Source organism: Dicentrarchus labrax, unplaced genomic scaffold, assembly GCF_905237075.1.
Source record: "Dicentrarchus labrax unplaced genomic scaffold, dlabrax2021, whole genome shotgun sequence".
NCBI classification, from domain to species: domain Eukaryota; kingdom Metazoa; phylum Chordata; class Actinopteri; family Moronidae; genus Dicentrarchus; species Dicentrarchus labrax.
In genome coordinates this window covers 8905521-8929495 of record NW_026136701.1, presented here as the reverse complement: position 1 = coordinate 8929495, position 23975 = coordinate 8905521, and the positions used below count along the sequence as shown (strand labels likewise).

The window sequence follows — 23975 nt, the reverse complement described above, 5'->3', positions numbered from 1 at the left end:
GAGACTCAACTAACCATCCACTTACAAGAGCAGATATTATTATTAACATTGTGAATGACAAAACAGGTCCAAGTAACAAGCCTGTTAAAGTTTAAATCTGGTGATCTCTAAATTGACTCATCGTAAGAGCAAACCTCTTCAGAGCAAATACTCAGCTTTGGTGAAGTCAGTGAAGGTTTGTAATATCTGATATACACTAAACCTGCACATTGAATCATCTCATGTAGAGTATGAGTCAGTTACCTACATCTGCTTCATTCTGGTCTATTTCATTGGGGATTGTAATGATTATTCTGAGACTATAGTTTTGCATTGTTTTCCTGAAAGGAATATAAATCATCTGAGGTGCTACTGTCATCAACAGGCTGACAAAAATGAACTAATGCAACAAAAATCTTCATCTTAAAATTAGATATCTTCCTCCAAGATAAAGTCAAGAATACGGTAATGTAAGCCAAAAGACTAAAACTTGAAATAAGATGTTTTTGTTTTGAAACGTCAGAGCTTAAAGTCAGTGTCAAAGCATACTGGAGGTCCTATAGCTAATATGTCCCTTGTGTCAAGCTAAAATAACTCCAAATAAGATCAAACTGACAAAAAAGTGACATTTACTTGAATTAAGTCAGCCTTGTATAGTGAGCGTTGGATAATAATACCCACACTCAAAAGATTTTAAATCTAAATATAAGATTCCTCACTGACTGAGAAATAAAGTTGTGACATCATTGAAACTGACCATGGCATTTGTGAGTCTGCCTGTCCGTCTGTCTGCATGCTTTGCACTGATGTTGTATCAAGCAGATCAATATTAGAAGAATTACTGTCTATGACCATTACTACTATTACTGTTACTGATAAATCCATGTTCAGAAGGACTTTGTTAAGATTTCTGTCAAACATTTTATACAGACTACCGTAGGCCACATAAACTTTATTTATGTATTCAAAGTGCATTAACAGTTCTAATCAGAAAGATATAAGATGACTGTCGGTAAACAATCAGCTCCAACATTGTGTTTATGTATTTTCCATCAAAATGGAATCAAAGCAATAACTGGTTTGAAAAAGATCAAATACAAACGTGATGCCATTTTTTTAACATAGTTGTTTCCGATGGAGGAACTTCAAAACTTGGCCTTGGTTGTGAGTCCAGCAGTAGCTCCTCTGCTAGACTTTACAGGCAGTGACTCTGCTTACAACACAAACAATAAGAAATATTGTGAATAGTTAATTCATGTAAAACTGCTGGATACAACAAAGTGTGTCCAACATTAAATACAATATGGATTATACAATAATGGAATTCATTAAAAAATGTAAATCAAAAAGTGACACTTACCCAATCAGTACCTATTACCTAAAAATAATGTAATAACAGCAGTGAATAATTCAGTAAGTAGTTAAATTCACAAACTTCTCCTATTAAGGTCTAATTCATTCAATCTGGGAATGGCTGAACCTACTGAGGAACATCTGTTCTGTTCTTTAAGGACAACAGTAATGTTTTTTATTTTTGTCAACAAATTCCTTGACAAGATTTGTCTATTGGTATTTTGAGGTATTTTATTCATCACCTTGCTTTGTGGGGTTGTGGGGCAACAGGAACTAGTGTGGTGAAACAGGAGAGGGTCATGTGGCTGAACTGGGGGCATAGTGGGGGCTAAAGCGAAACAGGCCTTTGTTGGTGTGCATCTCTCCCTTCTAAGACAATCCAATACGTATCTAGATACATGAGCTACGATTTGATTCAGGGACGATGCATTTTAATATAAAACTATACGGTTCGATACAATAATTGCGTTGTCGAACATGTTTGTTAACATACCAACAAGCCATGCTGCGCTAACATTACTCTCGTCGCTCTTGTCACGTGAACCTTTCGTTGACCTTTTATCTTTCACCAGAGTGGAGACGCTGTTAGCAGCAAAGCTTCAGTCAACCTATTCATAACTTTAAAATCAAAACATCGGTTGAACACCGGTTCACGGAACATTTAGTCGATCCAGGGGTTTGCATACCAATGTAGGTGCATCTATAACGCTGAAACCGATTTCTGACTCATATCAGTAAATCTTTACACCCCTACAGGGTTTGCAATGGTAAAGGCAGGAGGGTTAGTAATGGAAAGATTCGAGAAGCTTGAAAGTTTGAATAGTTCGGCTTCATTGCTGTTTCCATGAAAGAGAATGTTCTTGTCATTGAGAGCACGCGACAAGACAGCAATTGTCCAGTTGGACACGTTTAGCACGCAAGCTGTGTCCAGTTGTGGTAAGCTGACTATTATCTATTTGCATGAGGATTGAAACAGTGGTGGTCTTTACTGTAACATTAAGGCAGACTCTGGCCTTTATCTAGACGCAGGGATGAAGGTGAGTTGATGAAGTTTGTCTCTAAAATGATTGGATCAATCATACAGATAGAGGACAAGTTCCTCATCCATGATGATCAGATAATAAAGAAAACTGTCACAGAAATCAGTTTGTCTGAGTGCATATAAGTAAGAACTGAGACAGACAGGAGACAAAGGGGACAGACAGACTGTTCTTTTCTTTCAATATTCTTTTTCACACTATATTAGATATAGTGAATCCCATCCTAGAGAATTAATATTCATATATGTTGTCTGACAATAAAAAGGCTGAAACTAAAAGCATTGTGGCAAATTAAACTGTGAAGAGATCATTTATGTACTTACACCTGGACATAGTTATTCTTCTTTCAGTGCACTGAAAAATACTGAAATAACGATCCCAAATACAGGGAAAATACTTCTTCTCTCCTTCCTTTAGATATTCCTTTGTAGTTATTATAACATTGGACCCAACATACTGAGCAGGATCCAGGACACAGAATGATTCTGCACAAAATAAAGAGAAAATGTATCATTATTTGGATAACATTTCTCATAGACATTTGGAATGAGAAAAAGTAGTATTGACTTGTCTGTACCTTTACACTCGGGCAGTTTTGACCAGGTACCATCGTTGTGACACACCACAGTGTCTAGGCCGACTTGTGTGTAAAAGCCGCTACATTGGTATTTCAAAGACATTTGATTCACTTCCATAACAACACCGTTTTCAAGGACTGGGTGTGTTCCACAGCGGCTGACTGAAGTAAAAAAAGAGGTTATTTAACATTGTTGAGCTGAAGCAGCACTAGTAAAAGAAAATCCTCTGTGTCTAATGCTTTATACCAGTTTTTAAGAACTTCCACTTAAAAGAGGGAAGACGTTTTATTCTGATATTTGAATGTGAGGGGGAAAAAAATTAATAAAAGACTGACAATTCATTCTCATAATCCAACCAAGATGATTGTTGTGTCTAAACCTAACCAAACCTGAACCACAGTGGTTCAATATCAGAAAACGGTTGATGAATCTCAACTAATAAGCTTTTGAAATGGTAGAAACACTCTATGAACATTGGCTGTCCAAATAAAGTGTCACTAAATGAGGAATGGACTTTCACTGCTAGTGAAGAAAACATTATAAAAGTTACACCAAGTAAATACATGAACCAAGTCTAATACATGTGAAGTAAAAGGAGAAAATAACGCATCAAAAACTGCAGCTTGGTCAGTGGCCCTACGCTTCAAGAAGTGACGCTCTAGGAACCCTTCTAGCGTCGCTTTTTGACGCGCAGGGATGTTTGACTGACGAGACCGTGGCACTGTCAGGTTAGCAACAACACAAACACGCTAAAAGCCGCTCGGGTGAAACACTCAGGCGGAACAAATAATAAATGTCCGTCTAGCAGGTCCATCTACAGGGTAGCTGTACAGCTAGACGGAATTAATTATTTGTCTAGCTTAATTCATTTTTTCTTTCTTTAACCCAGTTCTCAAGGGTTGACCAGCAATAAAGTCCTGTATTTTAATCAAGACCTCCTGCCTCATGCCGGTCACTGGAGGAGCTATGTGTGTTGTTGCTAATTTGTGCAGCTAACATAACTAACGTCACTTTATACTTTTTTGTCCTAATAATGTTGCAACATGATTTGTATTTATGAAATAGGAAGAAACTAGTGTCTTTAGTGGTAGTATTAACGTTACAATTGTTCATAAAATATGAAACGTTTCTCTTCTGGCTTTATTTTGAAAGTGTAACCGGACGTTGCTTATTTATTTTCCTAAGTCAGTCCACCCGGACGTGGGTAAATGTGTTGTTGCTAACTTGACAGTGCCACGGTCTCGTCAATCAAACATCCCTGCGTGTCAAAAAGCGACGCTAGAAGGGTACGTAGAGCTTCACTTGACTGACCAAGCTGCAGTTTTTGACGCGTTGGGAATGAGAACGTGTTGCAACGATTTACTTGGTACAAATGAAGGACTGCTGTCTCCCCCATTTGAGCCAGAGGTTGTAGAAGATCCTGTAAGACACACAACAGAAGACACAGCAGTTAGTATCACTTTGGGATTTTCATTGCTATCTATTTCTATCCAAAAGTTTTTTTATGCTTTTCATGCTTTTTGGAAATTAAAATAAAATAAAATTAAAGTAAATTTAACTTTTAATCAATAATTATGAGATCTACCTTAAAGGGGAACTTGACAACTATTTCAACTTAATAAACCCGTTTAGAAATCATTTAGATGGTTAAATGGCCTGTTTCCCCGCTCGCCCTAGCGTCCCCAGGCGGAAAACCAACCTTGCAACTCTGGGACTACCATCCCATTAAGTTGGAAATAGGAAGTATCGTGAGAAGCGAGATTCCACATAAACGCACACGCCCCCCTTAATACTGGTTAGCCACGCCGGCTATAAGAACAAGCAACGATGAATGTATTACCCACCTCGGTAGACATTGCTCCACACAAAAAGTTGCCCAGCAACAAATGCACATCAGCAGCGGTAGAAAGGAGGAGGAGGGTGCCGCAAGTAAGTTTTTTTACGACAGTGTTTTGACATATACGTCCCAGAGCTGTAGGGGGAGTTCGTTGAGAAAACATGCGACAACAAAAGTGAAAACCAGCGAAGAAATGGCTCGAGTTGCCAAGTTCCCCTTTGAAATACAGTCTCTCTACTTTAATGGTGAATACAAACCATGAACCATTTCTTCTAGCTCATAGTATTAAATTAAAGATTTGTTAAATAATTGTTAAAACAATGTTTTTATGTTTGATGAGGGACTTAAGCAGGGAGTGGTTGCTTAGGAACACTGGGAAAGAAACTTGGTATGCCGAAGCAGCATGGAGATTTGTCTCCAACTGGGGCAGAGGACTGGTATATTAAAGGTATATTATGTATATTTATATTATTTATTTAGGGCTTGCTGTGGCTCAGAGGTAGAGTGGGTCATCCATTAATTTGAAGGTTGGAGGTTCGATTCCCCGGCCTCTGTTGCTGCGTTTCCATTATGGTGAGCAGTTGGCAGCTTGCAGACAGCCATTGCCATCAGTGTATGACTGTGTGTACATATAGTGAATAGCACATTGAGTGGTCAAAAGACTAGCCGCTATATAAGTAGAGTCCATTTTCTTTTACATTGGACAGATAGTGTTCAATCTTTATTGTAATGTTTCCTTTTGTATATTAATGTGCTTCAGTGACTTTTAGTTTTGTAAACAATGAAGCTGCATTTAGCCCTTCGATTCAAACTCTCTTGCTTCCAGCTAGTTGAGTGGAGAGTCTTTTGTTCAACATAAATAAATTCTATATTTTTGTACAGTCTGGTTTCAGTTTATTCTGGGTCTTGTGTATTAAATATCACTGGGCCCCACATATTTAATATAGATCAATGAACTACCTCCAGCTGCAGGTTGTATCTCCCTGGTAACAGATGTAGTGTGTCCGCCATCAGTTCCCACCTCTGCAGAACCACCCTGTCCAGTTGATCCGGTTCCTTTGCCTAAGTGAAACATAGCCGTTATGAAAACGGTATACTTTAGAGATATATTTGATAAAATACAATACATACATATACAGTACAATTTACTTAAGTATTTCATACTGTATTTATAAGTTCCACAGTACTAATATCAGTATCCGGCTCAGCATAGTGGTTCCTAACCTTTTTCCTTAAGGAACCCCTTTTTTAGAATGGACTATACAACACCAACAGATCCTTGAACAGCTTGTGGACCGGCTGACCGGTGCTGGCATATCCTGATTTCAACCGCCCCTTCAAACTCCACACAGATGCCTCCCAAAAAGGTCTCGGTGCAGTTCTTTATCAGAACCATGATGGGAAGATGAGGGTGATTGGATACGGGTCACGCACACTAACATCAGTGGAACAAAATTATCACCTACACAGCGGAAAGCTTGAATTCCTCGCGTTGAAGTGGGTGATATGTGAAAAGTTCCGGGACTACCTATTCTACTCCCTGCATTTCACAGTATTCACAGACAATAATCCCCTCACATATATTCTGAGTACTGCCAAGCTCAACGCAGTGGGTCACCGGTGGGTGGGGCAGCTGGCCGATTTCCACTTTGACATCAAATACCGGCCAGGCAAAACCAACATCAATGCCAACACCTTATCATGCTGCCCCCTGGACATCGACACCTTCATGGCTGAGTGTTCGGAAGAGTTATCGGAGGAGGCAGTATGTGCTGTATGGGAAGGTGATGGAGTTGAAGAAAAACGACACACCATTAACAGAGGATGACAGAGGGAGAATGGACACACGCAAGGAGGCTGTTAAGAGAGTGGTGCAGATTACACATAGAGGATGACCATCTCTACAGGAAGAGTGCAGGTCGACGACAACTGGTCCTGCCTGCCACCTACAAACGAACGGTACTCACCCAGCTGCATAACAACATGTGTCATATTGGTGTTGAGAAAGTTCTGAGCCTAGCGAGGGAGCGATTCTACCGGCCTTTCGTGAAAAGAGAGATAGAGGAGCATGTGACCAGGAAGTGCTCTTGCATTAAACAGAAGAAGCCAGCCACACATGAAAGAGCACTAATGGGAATTATTACATCAAATACGCCCCTCGAGCTGGTGTGCATCGTTTCCTTCACCTGGAGGCCTGCAGAGGTGGATACGAGTATATCTTGGTAGTGGTTGATCACTTTACCAGATTCGCGCAAGCCTACCCCACCAGGAACAAGGCTGGTAAGATGGCTGCTGACCGGCTTTTCAATGATTTCATCCCCAGCTTTGGATACCTGGCCAAACTCCCCCATGACCAGGGTCGAGAGTTTGAGAATTCAATTCAATTCAATTTTATTTGTATAGCGCCAATTCATAACAGAAGTTATCTCAGGACACTTTTCAAATAGAGCAGGTCTAGACCAAACTCTTTAAAACATTAATTACAGAATTACAAAGGCAGAAACCTAGGACAGATCCTTCGGCTTTAGGTGGGTGGTCGTCTGTCTCGACCAGTTGGGGTGAGAGAGAGAGAGAGAGAGAGAGAGTGAGGAGAGACAGACAGACAGACAGACAGGTGCACAGCAACAACAGTATTGGCAATGGCAATCTAGCAGGACCATGGCAGGAGGCTTCACCAGGATCGATAAGAACCTGCGAGACGAGAAAGCACAAGAACTCCGGGGAAGAAGTGAAGTTAGTAACATGCATTAATGGAACATGAATGAGTGCAGAAAGAGAGAGGAAGGGAGGAGCTCAGTGCACCATGGGAAATCACCCGATAGTCTAGGCCTATAGCAGCATAACTAAGGGATGGTTCAGGACTCACCTGATCCAGCCCTAACTATAAGCTTTATCAAAGAGGAATGTCTTAATTCTATTCTACATTTTACAGGGAGCCAATGCAAGAAGCTAGTACAGGAGAGATGTGATCTCTTTTTCTAGTTCCTGTCAGTACTCGTACTGCAGCGTTCTGAATTAATTGGAGCGTTTTAATGGACTTATTGGGGCAACCTGATAATAAAGAGTTGCAGTAATCCAGCCTTGAAGTAACAAATGCATGGATTAGTTTTTCTGCATCTGTCTGTGATAGTATGTGTCTAATTTTTGTAATATTACATAAATGAAAGAAGGCAGTCCTAGAGGTCTGCTTTATGTGGGAGTTAAATGACAAATCCTGATCAAAGATAACTCCAAGATTCCTGACAGTGGTGCTAGAGGCCAAGTTAATGCCATCTAGAATAACTATATCTTTAGACAGTGAGTCTCTAAGGTTTTTGGGCCCAAGAACAAGAATTTCGAGGAGTTTAACATCAGAAAATTGCAGGTCATCCAAGATTTTATGTCCTTAAGACATGTTTGTAATTTAGATAATTGATTAATTTCATCGGGCTTGATTGATAGATATAACTGCATATCATCTGCATAAAAGTGAAAGTTAATGGAGTGATTCCTAATAATGTTGCCTAAAGGGAGCATATATAAAGTAAATAGTATTGGTCCAAGTACAGAACCTTGTGGAACTCCATGACTAACTGTAGTATTTATTGAAGATTCATCGTTAACATGTACAAACTGCGAGCGATCTTATAAATATGACTTCAGGCAATTAGCTGGTGTCGCCCACTTGAGAACCTCTCCGTACCACCCGCAGGGCAATCCTGCAGAAAGACTCAATCGCACACTACTGCAGATGCTCCGCACCCTGGGAGAGAAAGAGAAGGAGAGTTGGAAGGACCACCTGCCCCATGTACTCCATGCATATAATTGTGCAAGGCACGAGGCCACAGGTTTCTCCCCGTACTTTTTGTTGTATGGCCGACATTCTTGCCTCCCTGTTGACATCCTCTTCGGCTTCATAACAGATGAGGGGACTGAAAACAATGGACCAAGAGGATATGCTGAGAAATGGGCAGGAAAAATGGTTGAGGCATACCAAATAGTAGACGCAAACAGCCGACAGTCCAGTTCCAAAGGAAAGACATACTACAATAAAAGGAGCAGAGGTGTGGTTCTTCAGCCTGGGGACAGAGTCCTTGCATGCAATCTCAATGAACGAGGGGGCCCTGGAAGGCTTAAACCGTACTGGGAGCAGCTTATCTACATCGTGAGAGAACAGGTTGGAGATTACCCTGTCTACAAAGTAAGCCCTGAGGCGGGAGGCCGACCAGTTCGCACTCTGCACAGGAACCTCCTGTTACAAGTCAACAACCTACCTGTAGAACCTCTTCAGAACCCGACCACCAACTCAGCTGAGTCACAAAAGAGAAAGAAGAGAGCTTCAGGCACCCTGAAACCCACACATGAGACACAGAGCCCAGATATAAGTGACTCTGAGGAAGAGGAAGGCGTGCCTCGTTACTAGTTGCGAATACCGATGGAGAAACCAAGAGCTGAAAGTCATTTACCTGACCACATGTTACTCCTGACTTCCAAAACAGATCTGAACAGAATGAGACCTACCTGGGAGAAACAATCCACGCAGAACCTGAACAGGACAGAGAGAGTGTTAGAGGTGAGGAACAGGGGACATCCAGTGAGGATGAACATGACATGGAGCAGCTTCAACCTGCAACTGTTCAAGAGGAACTGCACGCTGTCCATCAAGAGAACAATGTCCTCACACCACAACCTGAACATCAGATTCCGCTAAGACAGTCCACGAGAGAAAGACGGCCAGGTTATGTGTTTACTTACCCATCCCTGGGTCAACCAGCGTATCACCCGCGGCCGACTGTGAGTGCAGTTGGAATCCAGCCAGTACAGAGTACTTACCAGTGTCTCTGTACACAATACTTCCACCACTTCCAACCCCCATCCATCGCCCCATACCCTTACCTACCTGTCGTGTACCCAGCTCACTGTGGATGAGATGCCATGAAAAAAAAACAAACCCAAATACCATACATTTCATACTTTGTTGAACCACTCATACATCATACATTTCATACCTACTTGAAGGACTCATACATTATACATTTTATACTTACCTGAATCACACATACCCTATACATTTTATACATACCTGTAGGAATATATACACCATACATTGCATACTCACCACATGAGATCTGAAATATGCACTTTATAGGACACACTCATTGAGAGTTGGAATGTGTTTTGTTGGGGGAAAAAAATGTGTGTATGTTCAGAGTGAAATTATTGTGAAAGACAATATTAATGTAGGGGGAAAGAAAAGAAAGCGGAACCAAAGTACGGGTATCGTTGTACCACGGTGCCTACGTGAGAGAAGCCTCCCTCTTCTCTCAGACAGAGATTTGGAGACGAAGATGGCGGTTCGCTCTTTCACTCACTGACTCCGTGATTCTGTTTTCCAGGGTTTCCTCTAGGAGAGTTGAGAGCAGTGAACCCCAATAAAAATCATTTGTTACTCCAGTTACACAATTTGAAACTCATAACACTAACATTACTTTCGGCGCTCATGTCACAAGACCCTTTCGTTGACCTTTTATCTTTCACCAGAGTGGAGACGCTGTTAGCAGCAAAGCTTCAGTCAACCCATTCATAACTTTAAAATCAAAACATCGACCGGTTCACGGAACATTTAGTCAATCCAGGGGTACACCCCTACAGGATTGCAAGGGTAAAGGCAGGAGGGCTAGCAATGGAAGGATTCGAGAAGCTTGAAAGTTTGAATAGTTCGGCTTTATTGCTGTTTCCATTAAAAATAATGTTCTTGTCATTGAAAGCACGCGACAAGAGAGCAATTGTCCAGTTGGACATGTTTAGCACGCGAGCCATGTCCAGTTGTGGTAAGCTGACTATTATATATTTGCATGAGGATTGTCTTGATCTTGGCCAGTTGGACGTGTGGTGTTTGAAAGAGTGGTGGTCTTTACTGTAACAGTAAGGCAGACTCTGGCCTTTATCTGGATGCAGGGATGAAGGTGAGTTGATGAAGTATGTCTCCAAAATGATTGGATCAATCATACAGATAGACGACAAGTTCCTCGTCCATGATGATCAGATAATAAAGAAAACTGTCACAGAGATCAGTCTGTCTGAGTGCATATAAGTAAGAACTGAGACAGACAGGAGACAAAAGGGACAGGCAGACTGTTCTTTTCCTTCAATATTCTTTTTCACACTATCTGGGATATAGTGAATCAGATCCTAGAGAGTTAATATTCATATGTGTTCTCTGACAATAAAAAGGCTGAAACTAAAAGCATTGTGGCAAATTAAACTGTGAAGAGATCATTTATGTACTTACACCTGGACATAGTTATTCTTCTTTCAGTGCACTGAAAAAGACTGAAATAACTATGCCAAATACAGGGAAAATACTTCTTCTCTCCTTCCTTTAGATATTCCTTTGTAGTTATTATAACATTGGACACAACATGCTGAGCAGGATCCAGGACACAGAATGATTCTGCACAAAATAAAGAGAAAATGTATCATTATTTGGATAACATTTCTCATAGACATTTGGAATGAGAAAAAGTAGCACTGACTTGTCTGTACCTTTACACTCGGGCAGTTTTGACCAGGTACCATCGTTGTGACACACCACAGTGTCTGGACCGACTTGTGTGTAAAAGCTGTTACATTGGTATTTCAAAAACATTTGATTCACTTCCATAACAACACCGTTTTCAAGGACTGGGTGTGTTCCACAGCGGCTGACTGAAGTAAAAAAAGAGGTTATTTAACATGGTCATGATGTTGATCTGAAGCAGCACTAGTAAAAGAAAATCTTCTGTGTCTAATGGTTCATACCAGTTTTTAAGAACTTCCACTTACAAGAGGGAAGACATTTTATTCTAATATTTGAACGTGAGGGGAAAAAAGTTTAAGAAATGACAATTCATTCACATACTCTAACCAAGATGATTGTTGTGTCTAAACCTAACCAAACCTGAATGATAAATGGACTTTCACTGATAGTGAAGAAAAACTGAAAAGTTACACCAAGTAAATATATGAACCAAGTCTGATACATGTGAAGTAAAAGGAGAAAATAATCAGAATGATTTACTTGGTACAAATGAAGGAATGCTGTCTCCCCCATTTGAGCCAGAGGTTGTAGAAGATCCTGTAAGACACACAACAGAAGACACAGCAGTTAGTATCACTTTGGGATTTTCATTGCTATCTATTTCTTTCCAAAAGTTTTCGATGCTTTTCATGAAAAAAAAGGAAAATGAAGTTATTTAATTATGATTATTCAATCTACTTTAAAATACAATTTTGCCTACAATGACATTAACCTACCTGTACCTGCAGGTTGTGTCCCACTGCCAGTCAGTGTAGTGTGTCCCCCACCTGCTCCTCCCACTGTGGATCCACCACGTCCAGTGTCTGATCCAGTTCCTCTCCCTGAGTGAAAAAATATTATAGAAACACTACACTTTAGAGAGATATTTGATAAAATAGAGATGCATCAATTGTCAAAATGTAAACAGACTTTAGCTAGACAGAGGCCAACATTATTCATTTTCAGACTAAAACAAACTGAAGTCTTTCTGCTTATTTACCTGTTGACCTGATAACTACAGTATTAGGTATAACACTTACATACAGAATATCTCTCTGACTACAGGCCCATGCACACACTTTCACCATGTGGCAAAATTAGCCAGGTCTGGTGTTTTTTAAGATACATATGGTTAAACAATCACTGTTCAGTTTAGGAAAAGTTCAATTATCTCTTTTACATTTTATGAAAGGTTTAAGCACTGTATATCTCAGCACATTGTCCACTTACTGCTCATTGGGCCTTCAGTCCAGGTTCCGTTATTGCAGGTAAAGCTCAGAGTGGTTCCATCAGAATAAGTCTCTTGTTTTGGGACAAAGAAACCACCATCCAGTCTGGGAGCAGCACAGGACTGTGTTGCACTTTGTGCTAAAATACAATAAACAGGATTACTCTACAGTGACTGTATTTGTTTTTAAGGAATTCAAATGGTGGTTAAAGTATTTAATATTCTTACCATGCAGCCCTCCAGGAAACCAAATCAGAAGAAGGAATCCAAGATATCTGATGCACATTTTGTCAGGAGCTAAATCGTCCCGCGAAAACGTAGAACTGAAAGCCTAGTCCAGATCAGAACCAGTTAATAACTGATGAGAGCCTTCCCCCAAAACATTTGTTGACCAAACATACACACACACACGCACACACACACACACACACACACACACACACACACACACACACACACACACACACACACACAAACACACACACACGCACGCACGCACGCACGCACGCACGCACGCACACACACACACACACACACACACACACACACTCAAACACACACACCTATAGGAATACAGAAATACAGTCAAACTCAAATTTTTTTTACGTTACTTTAATAGTTAATTATTGTCAATATGAGAAATAAATGTTTGCAACACTTCAAATTCAGATCAGTCACTTTTGTTAATCTATCTTGGTTAAATGAACAAACCTGACTGTGTTCGGTTTTGTTTCTTGACCTCAGATGATACTGTTAATCAATTTCATCCATTTACTGTCATATTATGAACTTCAAGGAGAAGCACACTGTTATTTGTATTTATTGTTTTTATTTATTTGTTTGGGAAAGACCTGTGACAATGATAAGTGTATTTCTGTGTAGAACTAAAATACTACCAATGGATCATTTGCTGTATAACTCTCTCTACAACAATCAATTTGATTATTTAGAGTCCAAATTTCAAAATAATTTCCTGGCATGGTGTGATCAGAGGTCAGTCTTGTGCCTGCCCTGATTCAGTTATTTATCAGTCTGGTCAACTTCTGGATTTACATAATATCTAAAAACACACATTTGGTCATCAGTTACTTCGGAGAACATCACATACCTTTAATACACTCAGATCTGATACTCTACCAGGATGTTAGGATGAGACTCAACTAACCATCCACTTACAAGAGCAGATATTATTATTAACATTGTGAATGACAAAACAGGTCCAAGTAACAAGCCTGTTAAAGTTTAAATCTGGTGATCTCTAAATTGACTCATCGTAAGAGCAAACCTCTTCAGAGCAAATACTCAGCTTTGGTGAAGTCAGTGAAGGTTTGTAATATCTGATATACACTAAACCTGCACATTGAATCATCTCATGTAGAGTATGAGTCAGTTACCTACATCTGCTTCATTCTGGTCTATTTCATTGGGGATTGTAATGATTATTCTGAGACTATAGTTTTGTATTGTTTTACTGAAAGGAATATAAATCATCTGAGGTGCTACTGTCATCAACAGGCTGACAAAAATGAACTAATGCAAACAAAAATCTTCATCTTAAAATTAGATATCTTCCTCCAAGATAAAGTCAAGAATACGGTAATGTAAGCCAAAAGACTAAAACTTGAAATAAGATGTTTTTGTTTTGAAACGTCAGAGCTTAAAGTCAGTGTCAAAGCATACTGGAGGTCCTATAGCTAATATGTCCCTTGTGTCAAGCTAAAATAACTCCAAATAAGATCAAACTGACAAAAAAGTGACATTTACTTGAATTAAGTCAGCCGTGTAAAGTGAGCGTTGGATAATAATACCCTCTCAAAAGATTTTAAATCTAAATATAAGATTCCTCACTGACTGAGAAATAAAGTTGTGACATCATTGAAACTGACCATGGCATTTGTGAGTCTGTCTGTCCGTCTGTCTGCATGCTTTGCACTGATGTTGTATCAAGCAGATCAATATTAGAAGAATTACTGTCTATGACCATTACTACTATTACTGTTACTGATATATCCATGTTCAGAAGGACTTTGTTAAGATTTCTGTCAAACTTTTTATACAGACTACCGTAGGCCACATAAACTTTATTTATGTATTCAAAGTGCATTAACAGTTCTAATCAGAAAGATATAAGATGACTGTCGGTAAACAATCAGCTCCAACATTGTGTTTATGTATTTTCCATCAAAATGGAATCAAAGCAATAACTGGTTTGAAAAGATCAAATACAAATGTGATGACATTTTTTTAACATAGTTGTTTCCGATGGAGGAACTTCAAAACTTGGCCTTGGTTGTGAGTCCAGCAGTAGCTCCTCTGCTAGACTTTACAGGCAGTGACTCTGCTTACAACACAAACAATAAGAAATATTGTGAATAGTTAATTCATGTAAAACTGCTGGATACAACAAAGTGTGTCCAACATTAAATACAATATGGATTATACAATAATGGAATTCATTAAAAAATGTAAATCAAAAAGTGACACTTACCCAATCAGTACCTATTACCTAAAAATAATGTAATAACAGCAGTGAATAATTCAGTAAGTAGTTAAATTCACAAACTTCTCTTATTAAGGTCTAATTCATTCAATCTGTGAATGGCTGAACCTACTGAGGAACATCTGTTCTGTTCTTTAAGGACAACAGTAATGTTTTTTATTTTTGTCAACAAATTCCTTGACAAGATTTGTCTATTGGTATTTTGAGGTATTTTACTCATCACCTTGCTTTGTGGGGTTGTGGGGCAACAGGAACTAGTGTGGTGAAACAGGAGAGGGTCGTGTGGCTGAACTGGGGGGCATAGTGGGGGCTAAAGCGAAACAGGCCTTTGTTGGTGTGCATCTCTCCCTTCTAAGACAATCCAATACGTATCTAGATACAGTATGTGGGCTATGATTTGATTCAGGGACGATGCATTTTAATATAAAACGATATGGTTCGATACAATAATTGCGTTGTCGAACATGTTTGTTAACATACCAACAAGCCATGCTGTGCTAACATTACTCTCGTCGCTCTTGTCACGTGACCCTTTCGTTGACCTTTTATCTTTCACCAGAGTGGAGACGCTGTTAGTAGCAAAGCTTCAGTCAACCTATTCATAACTTTAAAATCAAAACATCGGTTGAACACCGGTTCACGGAACATTTAGTCGATCCAGGGGTTTGCATACCAATGTAGGTGCATCTATAACACTGAAACCGATGATCAGATAATAAAGAAAACTGTCACAGAGATCAGTCTGTCTGAGTGCGTATAAGTAAGAACTGAGACAGACAGGAGACAAAGGGGACAGACAGACTGTTCTTTTCTTTCAATATTCTTTTTCACACTATATTAGATATAGTGAATCCGATCCTAGAGAGTTAAAGGCTGAAACTAAAAGCATTGTGGCAAATTAAACTGTGAAGAGATCATTTATGTACTTACATCTGGACATAGTTATTCTTCTTTCAGTGCACTGAAAAATACTGAAATAACGATCCCAAATACAGGGAAAATACTTCTTCTCTCCTTCCTTTAGATATTCCTTTGTAGTTATTATAACATTGGACCCAACATACTGAGCAGGATCCAGTACACAGAATGACTCTGCACAAAATAAAGAGAAAATGTATCATTATTTGGATAACATTTCTCATAGACATTTGGAATGAGAAAAAGTAGCATTGACTTGTCTGTACCTTTACACTCGGGCAGTTTTGACCAGGTACCATCGTTGTGACACACCACAGTGTCTGGGCCGACTTGTGTGTAAAAGCCGTTACATTGGTTTTTCAAAAACATTTGATTCACGTCCACAACAATACCGTTTTCAAGGAATGGGTGTGTTCCACAGCGGCTGACTGAAGTAAAAAAGAGGTTATTTAACATTGTCATGATGTTGATCTGAAGCAGCTCTAGTAAAAGAAAATCCTCTGTGTCTAATGGTTCATACCAGTTTTTAAGAACCTCCACTTACAAGAGGGAAGACATTTTATTCTGATATTTGAACGTGAGGGGAAAAAAGTTTAAGAAATGACAATTCATTCACATACTCTAACCAAGATGATTTTTGTGTCTAAACCTAACCAAACCTGAATGATAAATGGACTTTCACTGATAGTGAAGAAAAACTGAAAAGTTACACCAAGTAAATATATGAACCAAGTCTGATACATGTGAAGTAAAAGGAGAAAATAATCTGAATGATTTACTTGGTACAAATGAAGGACTGCTGTCTCCCCCATTTGAGCCAGAGGTTGTAGAAGATCCTGTAAGACACACAACAGAAGACACAGCAGTTAGTATCACTTTGGGATTTTCATTGCTATCTATTTCTTTCCAAAAGTTTTCGATGCTTTTCATGAAAAAAAAGGAAAATGAAGTTATTTAATTATGATTATTCAATCTACTTTAAAATACAATTTTGCCTACAATGACATTAACCTACCTGTACCTGCAGGTTGTGTCCCACTGCCAGTCAGTGTAGTGTGTCCCCCACCTGCTCCTCCCACTGTGGATCCACCACGTCCAGTGTCTGATCCAGTTCCTCTCCCTGAGTGAAAAAATATTATAGAAACACTACACTTTAGAGAGATATTTGATAAAATAGAGATGCATCAATTGTCAAAATGTAAACAGACTTTAGCTAGACAGAGGCCAACATTATTCATTTTCAGACTAAAACAAACTGAAGTCTTTCTGCTTATTTACCTGTTGACCTGATAACTACAGTATTAGGTATAACACTTACATACAGAATATCTCTCTGACTACAGGCCCATGCACACACTTTCACCATGTGGCAAAATTAGCCAGGTCTGGTGTTTTTTAAGATACATATGGTTAAACAATCACTGTTCAGTTTAGGAAAAGTTCAATTGTCTCTTTTACATTTTATGAAAGGTTTAAGCACTGTATATCTCAGCACACTGTCCACTTACTGCTCGTTGGGCCTTCAGTCCAGGTTCCGTTATTGCAGGTAAAGCTCAGAGTGGTTCCATCAGAATAAGTCTCTTGTTTTGGGACAAAGAAACCACCATCCAGTCTGGGAGCAGCACAGGACTGTGTTGCACTTTGTGCTAAAATACAATAAACAGGATTACTCTACAGTGACGGTATTTGTTTTTAAGGAATTCAAATGGTGGTTAAAGTATTTAATATTCTTACCATGCAGCCCTCCAGGAAACCAAATCAGAAGAAGGAATCCAAGATATCTGATGCACATTTTGTCAGGAGCTAAATCGTCCCGCGAAAACGTAGAACTGAAAGCCTAGTCCAGATCAGAACCAGTTAATAACTGATGAGAGCCTTCCCCCAAAACATTTGTTGACCAAACACACAACACACACACGCACGCACGCACGCACGCACGCACGCACGCACGCACGCGCACACACACACACACACACACACACACACACACACACACACACACACACACACCTATAGGAATACAGAAATACAGTCAAACTCAAATTTTTTTTACGTTACTTTAATAGTTAATTATTGTCAATATGAGAAATAAATGTTTGCAACACTTCAAATTCAGATCAGTCACTTTTGTTAATCTATCTTGGTTAAATGAACAAACCTGACTGTGTTCGGTTTTGTTTCTTGACCTCAGATGATACTGTTAATTAATTTCATTCATTTACTGTCACATTATGAACTTCAAGGAGAAGCACACTGTTATTTGTATTTATTGTTTTTATTTATTTGTTTGGGAAAGACCTGTGACAATGATTAGTGTATTTCTGTGTAGAACTAAAATACTACCAATGGATCATTTGCTGTATAACTCTCTCTACAACAATCAATTTGATTATTTAGAGTCCAAATTTCAAAATAATTTCCTGGCCTGGTGTGATCAGAGGTCAGTCTTGTGCCTGCCTTGATTCAGTTATTTATCAGTCTGGTCCACTTCTGGATTTACATAATATCTAAAAACACACATTTGGTCATCAGTTACTTCGGAGAACAACACATACCTTTAATACACTCAGATCTCATACTCTACCATGATGTTAGGATGAGACTCAACTAACCATCCACTTACAAGAGCAGATATTATTATTAACATTGTGAATGACAAAACAGGTCCAAGTAACAAGCCTGTTAAAGTTTAAATCTGGTGATCTCTAAATTGACTCATCGTAAGAGCAAACCTCTTCAGAGCAAATACTCAGCTTTGGTGAAGTCAGTGAAGGTTTGTAATATCTGATATACACTAAACCTGCACATTGAATCATCTCATGTAGAGTATGAGTCAGTTACCTACATCTGCTTCATTCTGGTCTATTTCATTGGGGATTGTAATGATTATTCAGAGACTATAGTTTTGTATGTTTTACTGAAAGGAATATAAATCATCTGAGGTGCTACTGTCATCAACAGGTGTGACAAAAATGAACTAATGCAAACAAAAATCTTCATCTTAAAATTAGATATCTTCCTCCAAGATAAAGTCAAGAATACGGTAATGTAAGCCCAAAGACTAAAACTTGAAATAAGATGTTTTTGTTTTGAAACGTCTTAAAGTCAGTGTCAAAGCATACTGGAGGTCCTATAGCTAATATGTCCCTTGTGTCAAGCTAAAATAACTCCAAATAAGATCAAACTGACAAAAAAGTGACATTTACTTGAATTAAGTCAGCTTTGTATAGTGAGCGTTGGATAATAAAACCCACACTCAAAAGATTTTAAATCTAAATATAAGATTCCTCACTGACTGAGAAATAAAGTTGTGACATCATTGAAACTGACCATGGCATTTGTGAGTCTGCCTGTCCGTCTGTCTGCATGCTTTGCACTGATGTTGTATCAAGCAGATCAATATTAGAAGAATTACTGTCTATGACCATTACTACTATTACTGTTACTGATATATCCATGTTCAGAAGGACTTTGTTAAGATTTCTGTCAAACATTTTATACAGACTACCGTAGGCCACATAAACTTTATTTATGTATTCAAAGTGCATTAACAGTTCTAATCAGAAAGATATAAGATGACTGTCGGTAAACAATCAGCTCCAACATTGTGTTTATGTATTTTCCATCAAAATGGAATCAAAGCAATAACTGGTTTGAAAAGATCAAATACAAATGTGATGACATTTTTTTAACATAGTTGTTTCCGATGGAGGAACTTCAAAACTTGGCCTTGGTTGTGAGTCCAGCAGTAGCTCCTCTGCTAGACTTTACAGGCAGTGACTCTGCTTACAACACAAACAATAAGAAATATTGTGAATAGTTAATTCATGTAAAACTGCTGGATACAACAAAGTGTGTCCAACATTAAATACAATATGGATTATACAATAATGGAATTCATTAAAAAATGTAAATCAAAAAGTGACACTTACCCAATCAGTACCTATTACCTAAAAATAATGTAATAACAGCAGTGAATAATTCAGTAAGCAGTTAAATTCACAAACTTCTCTTATTAAGGTCTAATTCATTCAATCTGTGAATGGCTGAACCTACTGAGGAACATCTGTTCTGTTCTTTAAGGACAACAGTAATGTTTTTTATTTTTGTCAACAAATTCCTTGACAAGATTTGTCTATTGGTATTTTGAGGTATTTTATTCATCACCTTGCTTTGTGGGGTTGTGGGGCAACAGGAACTAGTGTGGTGAAACAGGAGAGGGTCATGTGGCTGAACTGGGGGCATAGTGGGGACTAAAGCGAAACAGGCCTTTGTTGGTGTGCATCTCTCCCTTCTAAGACAATCCAATACGTATCTAGATACATGAGCTACGATTTGATTCAGGGACGATGCATTTTAATATAAAACTATGCGGTTCGATACAATAATTGCGTTGTCGAACATGTTTGTTAACATACCAACAAGCCATGCTGCGCTAACATTACTCTCGTCGCTCTTGTCACGTGAACCTTTCGTTGACCTTTTATCTTTCACCAGAGTGGAGACGCTGTTAGCAGCAAAGCTTCAGTCAACCTATTCATAACTTTAAAATCAAAACATCGGTTGAACACCGGTTCACGGAACATTTAGTCGATCCAGGGGTTTGCATACCAATGTAGGTGCATCTATAACGCTGAAACCGATTTCTGACTCATATCAGTAAATCTTTACACCCCTACAGGGTTTGCAATGGTAAAGGCAGGAGGGTTAGTAATGGAAAGATTCGAGAAGCTTGAAAGTTTGAATAGTTCGGCTTTATTTCTGTTTCCATGAAAGAGAATGTTCTTGTCATTGAGAGCACGCGACAAGACAGCAATTGTCCAGTTGGACACGTTTAGCACGCAAGCTGTGTCCAGTTGTGGTAAGCTGACTATTATATATTTGCATGAGGATTGAAAGAGTGGTGGTCTTTACTGTAACATTAAGGCAGACTCTGGCCTTTATCTAGACGCAGGGATGAAGGTGAGTTGATGAAGTTTGTCTCTAAAATGATTGGATCAATCATACAGATAGAGGACAAATTCCTCATCCATGATGATCAGATAATAAAGAAAACTGTCACAGAGATCAGTTTGTCTGAGTGCATATAAGTAAGAACTGAGACAGACAGGAGACAAAGGGGACAGACAGACTGTTCTTTTCTTTCAATATTCTTTTTCACACTATATTAGATATAGTGAATCCCATCCTAGAGAATTAATATTCATATATGTTCTCTGACAATAAAAAGGCTGAAACTAAAAGCATTGTGGCAAATTAAACTGTGAAGAGATCATTTATGTACTTACATCTGGACATAGTTATTCTTCTTTCAGTGCACTGAAAAATACTGAACCAACGATCCCAAATACAGGGAAAATACTTCTTCTCTCCTTCCTTTAGATATTCCTTTGTAGTTATTATAACATTGGACCCAACATACTGAGCAGGATCCAGTACACAGAATGACTCTGCACAAAATAAAGAGAAAATTTATCATTATTTGGATAACATTTCTCATAGACATTTGGAATGAGAAAAAGTAGTATTGACTTGTCTGTACCTTTACACTCGGGCAGTTTTGACCAGGTACCATCGTTGTGACACACCACAGTGTCTAGGCCGACTTGTGTGTAAAAGCCGCTACATTGGTATTTCAAAGACATTTGATTCACTTCCATAACAACACCGTTTTCAAGGACTGGGTGTGTTCCACAGCGGCTGACTGAAGTAAAAAAGAGGTTATTTAACATTGTTGAGCTGAAGCAGCACTAGTAAAAGAAAATCCTCTGTGTCTAATGCTTCATACCAGTTTTTAAGAACTTCCACTTAAAAGAGGGAAGACGTTTTATTCTGATATTTGAATGTGAGGGGAAAAAAATTAATAAAAGACTGACAATTCATTCTCATAATCCAACCAAGATGATTGTTGTGTCTAAACCTAACCAAACCTGAACCACAGTGGTTCAATATCAGAAAACGGTTGATGAATCTCAAACTAATAAGCTTTTGAAATGGTAGAAACACTCTATGAACATTGGCTGTCCAAATAAAGTGTCACTAAATGAGGAATGGACTTTCACTGCTAGTGAAGAAAACATTATAAAAGTTACACCAAGTAAATACATGAACCAAGTCTAATACATGTGAAGTAAAAGGAGAAAATAACGCATCAAAAACTGCAGCTTGGTCAGTGGCCCTACGCTTCAAGAAGTGACGCTCTAGGAACCCTTCTAGCGTCGCTTTTTGACGCGCAGGGATGTTTGACTGACGAGACCGTGGCACTGTCAAGTTAGCAACAACACAAACACGCTAAAAGCCGCTCGGGTGAAACACTCAGGCGGAACAAATAATAAATGTCCGTCTAGCAGGTCCGTCTACAGGGTAGCTGTACAGCTAGACGGAATTAATTATTTGTCTAGCTTAATTCATTTTTTCTTTCTTTAACCCAGTTCTCAAGGGTTGACCAGCAATAAAGTCCTGTATTTTAATCAAGACCTCCTGCCTCATGCCGGTCACTGGAGGAGCTATGTGTGTTGTTGCTAATTAGTGCAGCTAACATAACTAACGTCACTTTATACTTTTTTGTCCTAATAATGTTGCAACATGATTTGTATTTATGAAATAGAAGGAAGAAATGAAGGAAGAAACTAGTGTCTTTAGTGGTAGTATTAACGTTACAATTGTTCATAAAATATGAAACGTTTCTCTTCTGGCTTTATTTTGAAAGTGTAACCGGACGTTGCTTATTTATTTTCCTAAGTCAGTCCACCCGGACGTGGGTAAATGTGTTGTTGCTAACTTGACAGTGCCACGGTCTCGTCAATCAAACATCCCTGCGTGTCAAAAAGCGACGCTAGAAGGGTACGTAGAGCTTCACTTGACTGACCAAGCTGCAGTTTTTGACGCGTTGGGAATGAGAACGTGTTGCAACGATTTACTTGGTACAAATGAAGGACTGCTGTCTCCCCCATTTGAGCCAGAGGTTGTAGAAGATCCTGTAAGACACACAACAGAAGACACAGCAGTTAGTATCACTTTGGGATTTTCATTGCTATCTATTTCTATCCAAAATTTTTTTATGCTTTTCATGCTTTTTGGAAATTAAAATAAAATAAAATTAAAGTAAATTTAACTTTTAATCAATAATTATGAGATCTACCTTAAAGGGGAACTTGACAACTATTTCAACTTAATAAACCCGTTTAGAAATCATTTAGATGGTTAAATGGCCTGTTTCCCCGCTCTCCCTAGTGTCCCCAGGCGGAAAACCAACCTTGCAACTCTGGGACTACCATCCCATTAAGTTGGAAATAGGAAGTATCGTGAGAAGCGAGATTCCACATAAACGCACACGCCCCCCTTAATACTGGTTAGCCACGCCGGCTATAAGAACAAGCAACGATGAATGTATTACCCACCTCGGTAGACATTGCTCCACACAAAAAAGTTGCCCAGCAACAAATGCACATCAGCAGCGGTAGAAAGGAGGAGGAGGGTGCCGCAAGTAAGTTTTTTTACGACAGTGTTTTGACATATACGTCCCAGAGCTGTAGGGGGAGTTCGTTGAGAAAACATGCGACAACAAAAGTGAAAACCAGCGAAGAAATGGCTCGAGTTGCCAAGTTCCCCTTTGAAATACAGTCTCTCTACTTTAATGGTGAATACAAACCATGAACCATTTCTTCTAGCTCATAGTATTAAATTAAAGATTTGTTAAATAATTGTTAAAACAATGTTTTTATGTTTGATGAGGGACTTAAGCAGGGAGTGGTTGCTTAGGAACACTGGGAAAGAAACTTGGTATGCTGAAGCAGCATGGAGATTTGTCTCCAACTGGGGCAGAGGACTGGTATATTAAAGGTATATTATGTATATTTATATTATTTATTTAGGGCTTGCTGTGGCTCAGAGGTAGAGTGGGTCATCCATTAATTTGAAGGTTGGAGGTTCGATTCCCCGGCCTCTGTTGCTGCGTTTCCATTATGGTGAGCAGTTGGCAGCTTGCAGACAGCCATTGCCATC

At 39.0% G+C, this 23975-nt stretch overlaps 1 protein-coding gene across 50 annotated transcripts in view; it reads right to left on the bottom strand.

Moving 5' to 3' along the window:
- The window catches only part of LOC127362243 (coagulation factor XIII B chain-like), a 44326-nt gene that overhangs the window by 3931 nt on the left and 16420 nt on the right, over positions 1-23975 (bottom strand). For 2 of the 50 annotated variants that reach the window (XR_007884409.1, XR_007884421.1), the window contains exons 11-21: positions 22892-22948; positions 21514-21675; positions 21260-21421; positions 19904-19921; positions 17706-19753; positions 17480-17617; positions 16987-17091; positions 16751-16807; positions 16238-16399; positions 15984-16145; positions 15042-15059 (exon numbers count right to left, since the gene is read on the bottom strand). Coding sequence is in view for 36 of the 50 variants with exons in the window: in XM_051397730.1 (XP_051253690.1) it covers positions 2950-3111; positions 4314-4370; positions 5748-5849; positions 11059-11220; positions 21514-21675; positions 22892-22948 (702 nt within the window). In the remaining 14 variants the exon portion in view is untranslated. Of the gene's footprint in view, positions 1-911; positions 1193-1339; positions 1358-2949; positions 3112-4313; positions 4371-5747; positions 5850-11058; positions 11221-11312; positions 11475-14614; positions 14895-15041; positions 15060-15983; positions 16146-16237; positions 16400-16750; positions 16808-16986; positions 17092-17479; positions 17618-17705; positions 19757-19903; positions 19922-21259; positions 21422-21513; positions 21676-22891; positions 22949-23975 lie in introns of those variants that run through there. The other 48 variants (XR_007884412.1, XR_007884422.1, XR_007884419.1 and 45 more) reach the window with 40 other exon arrangements.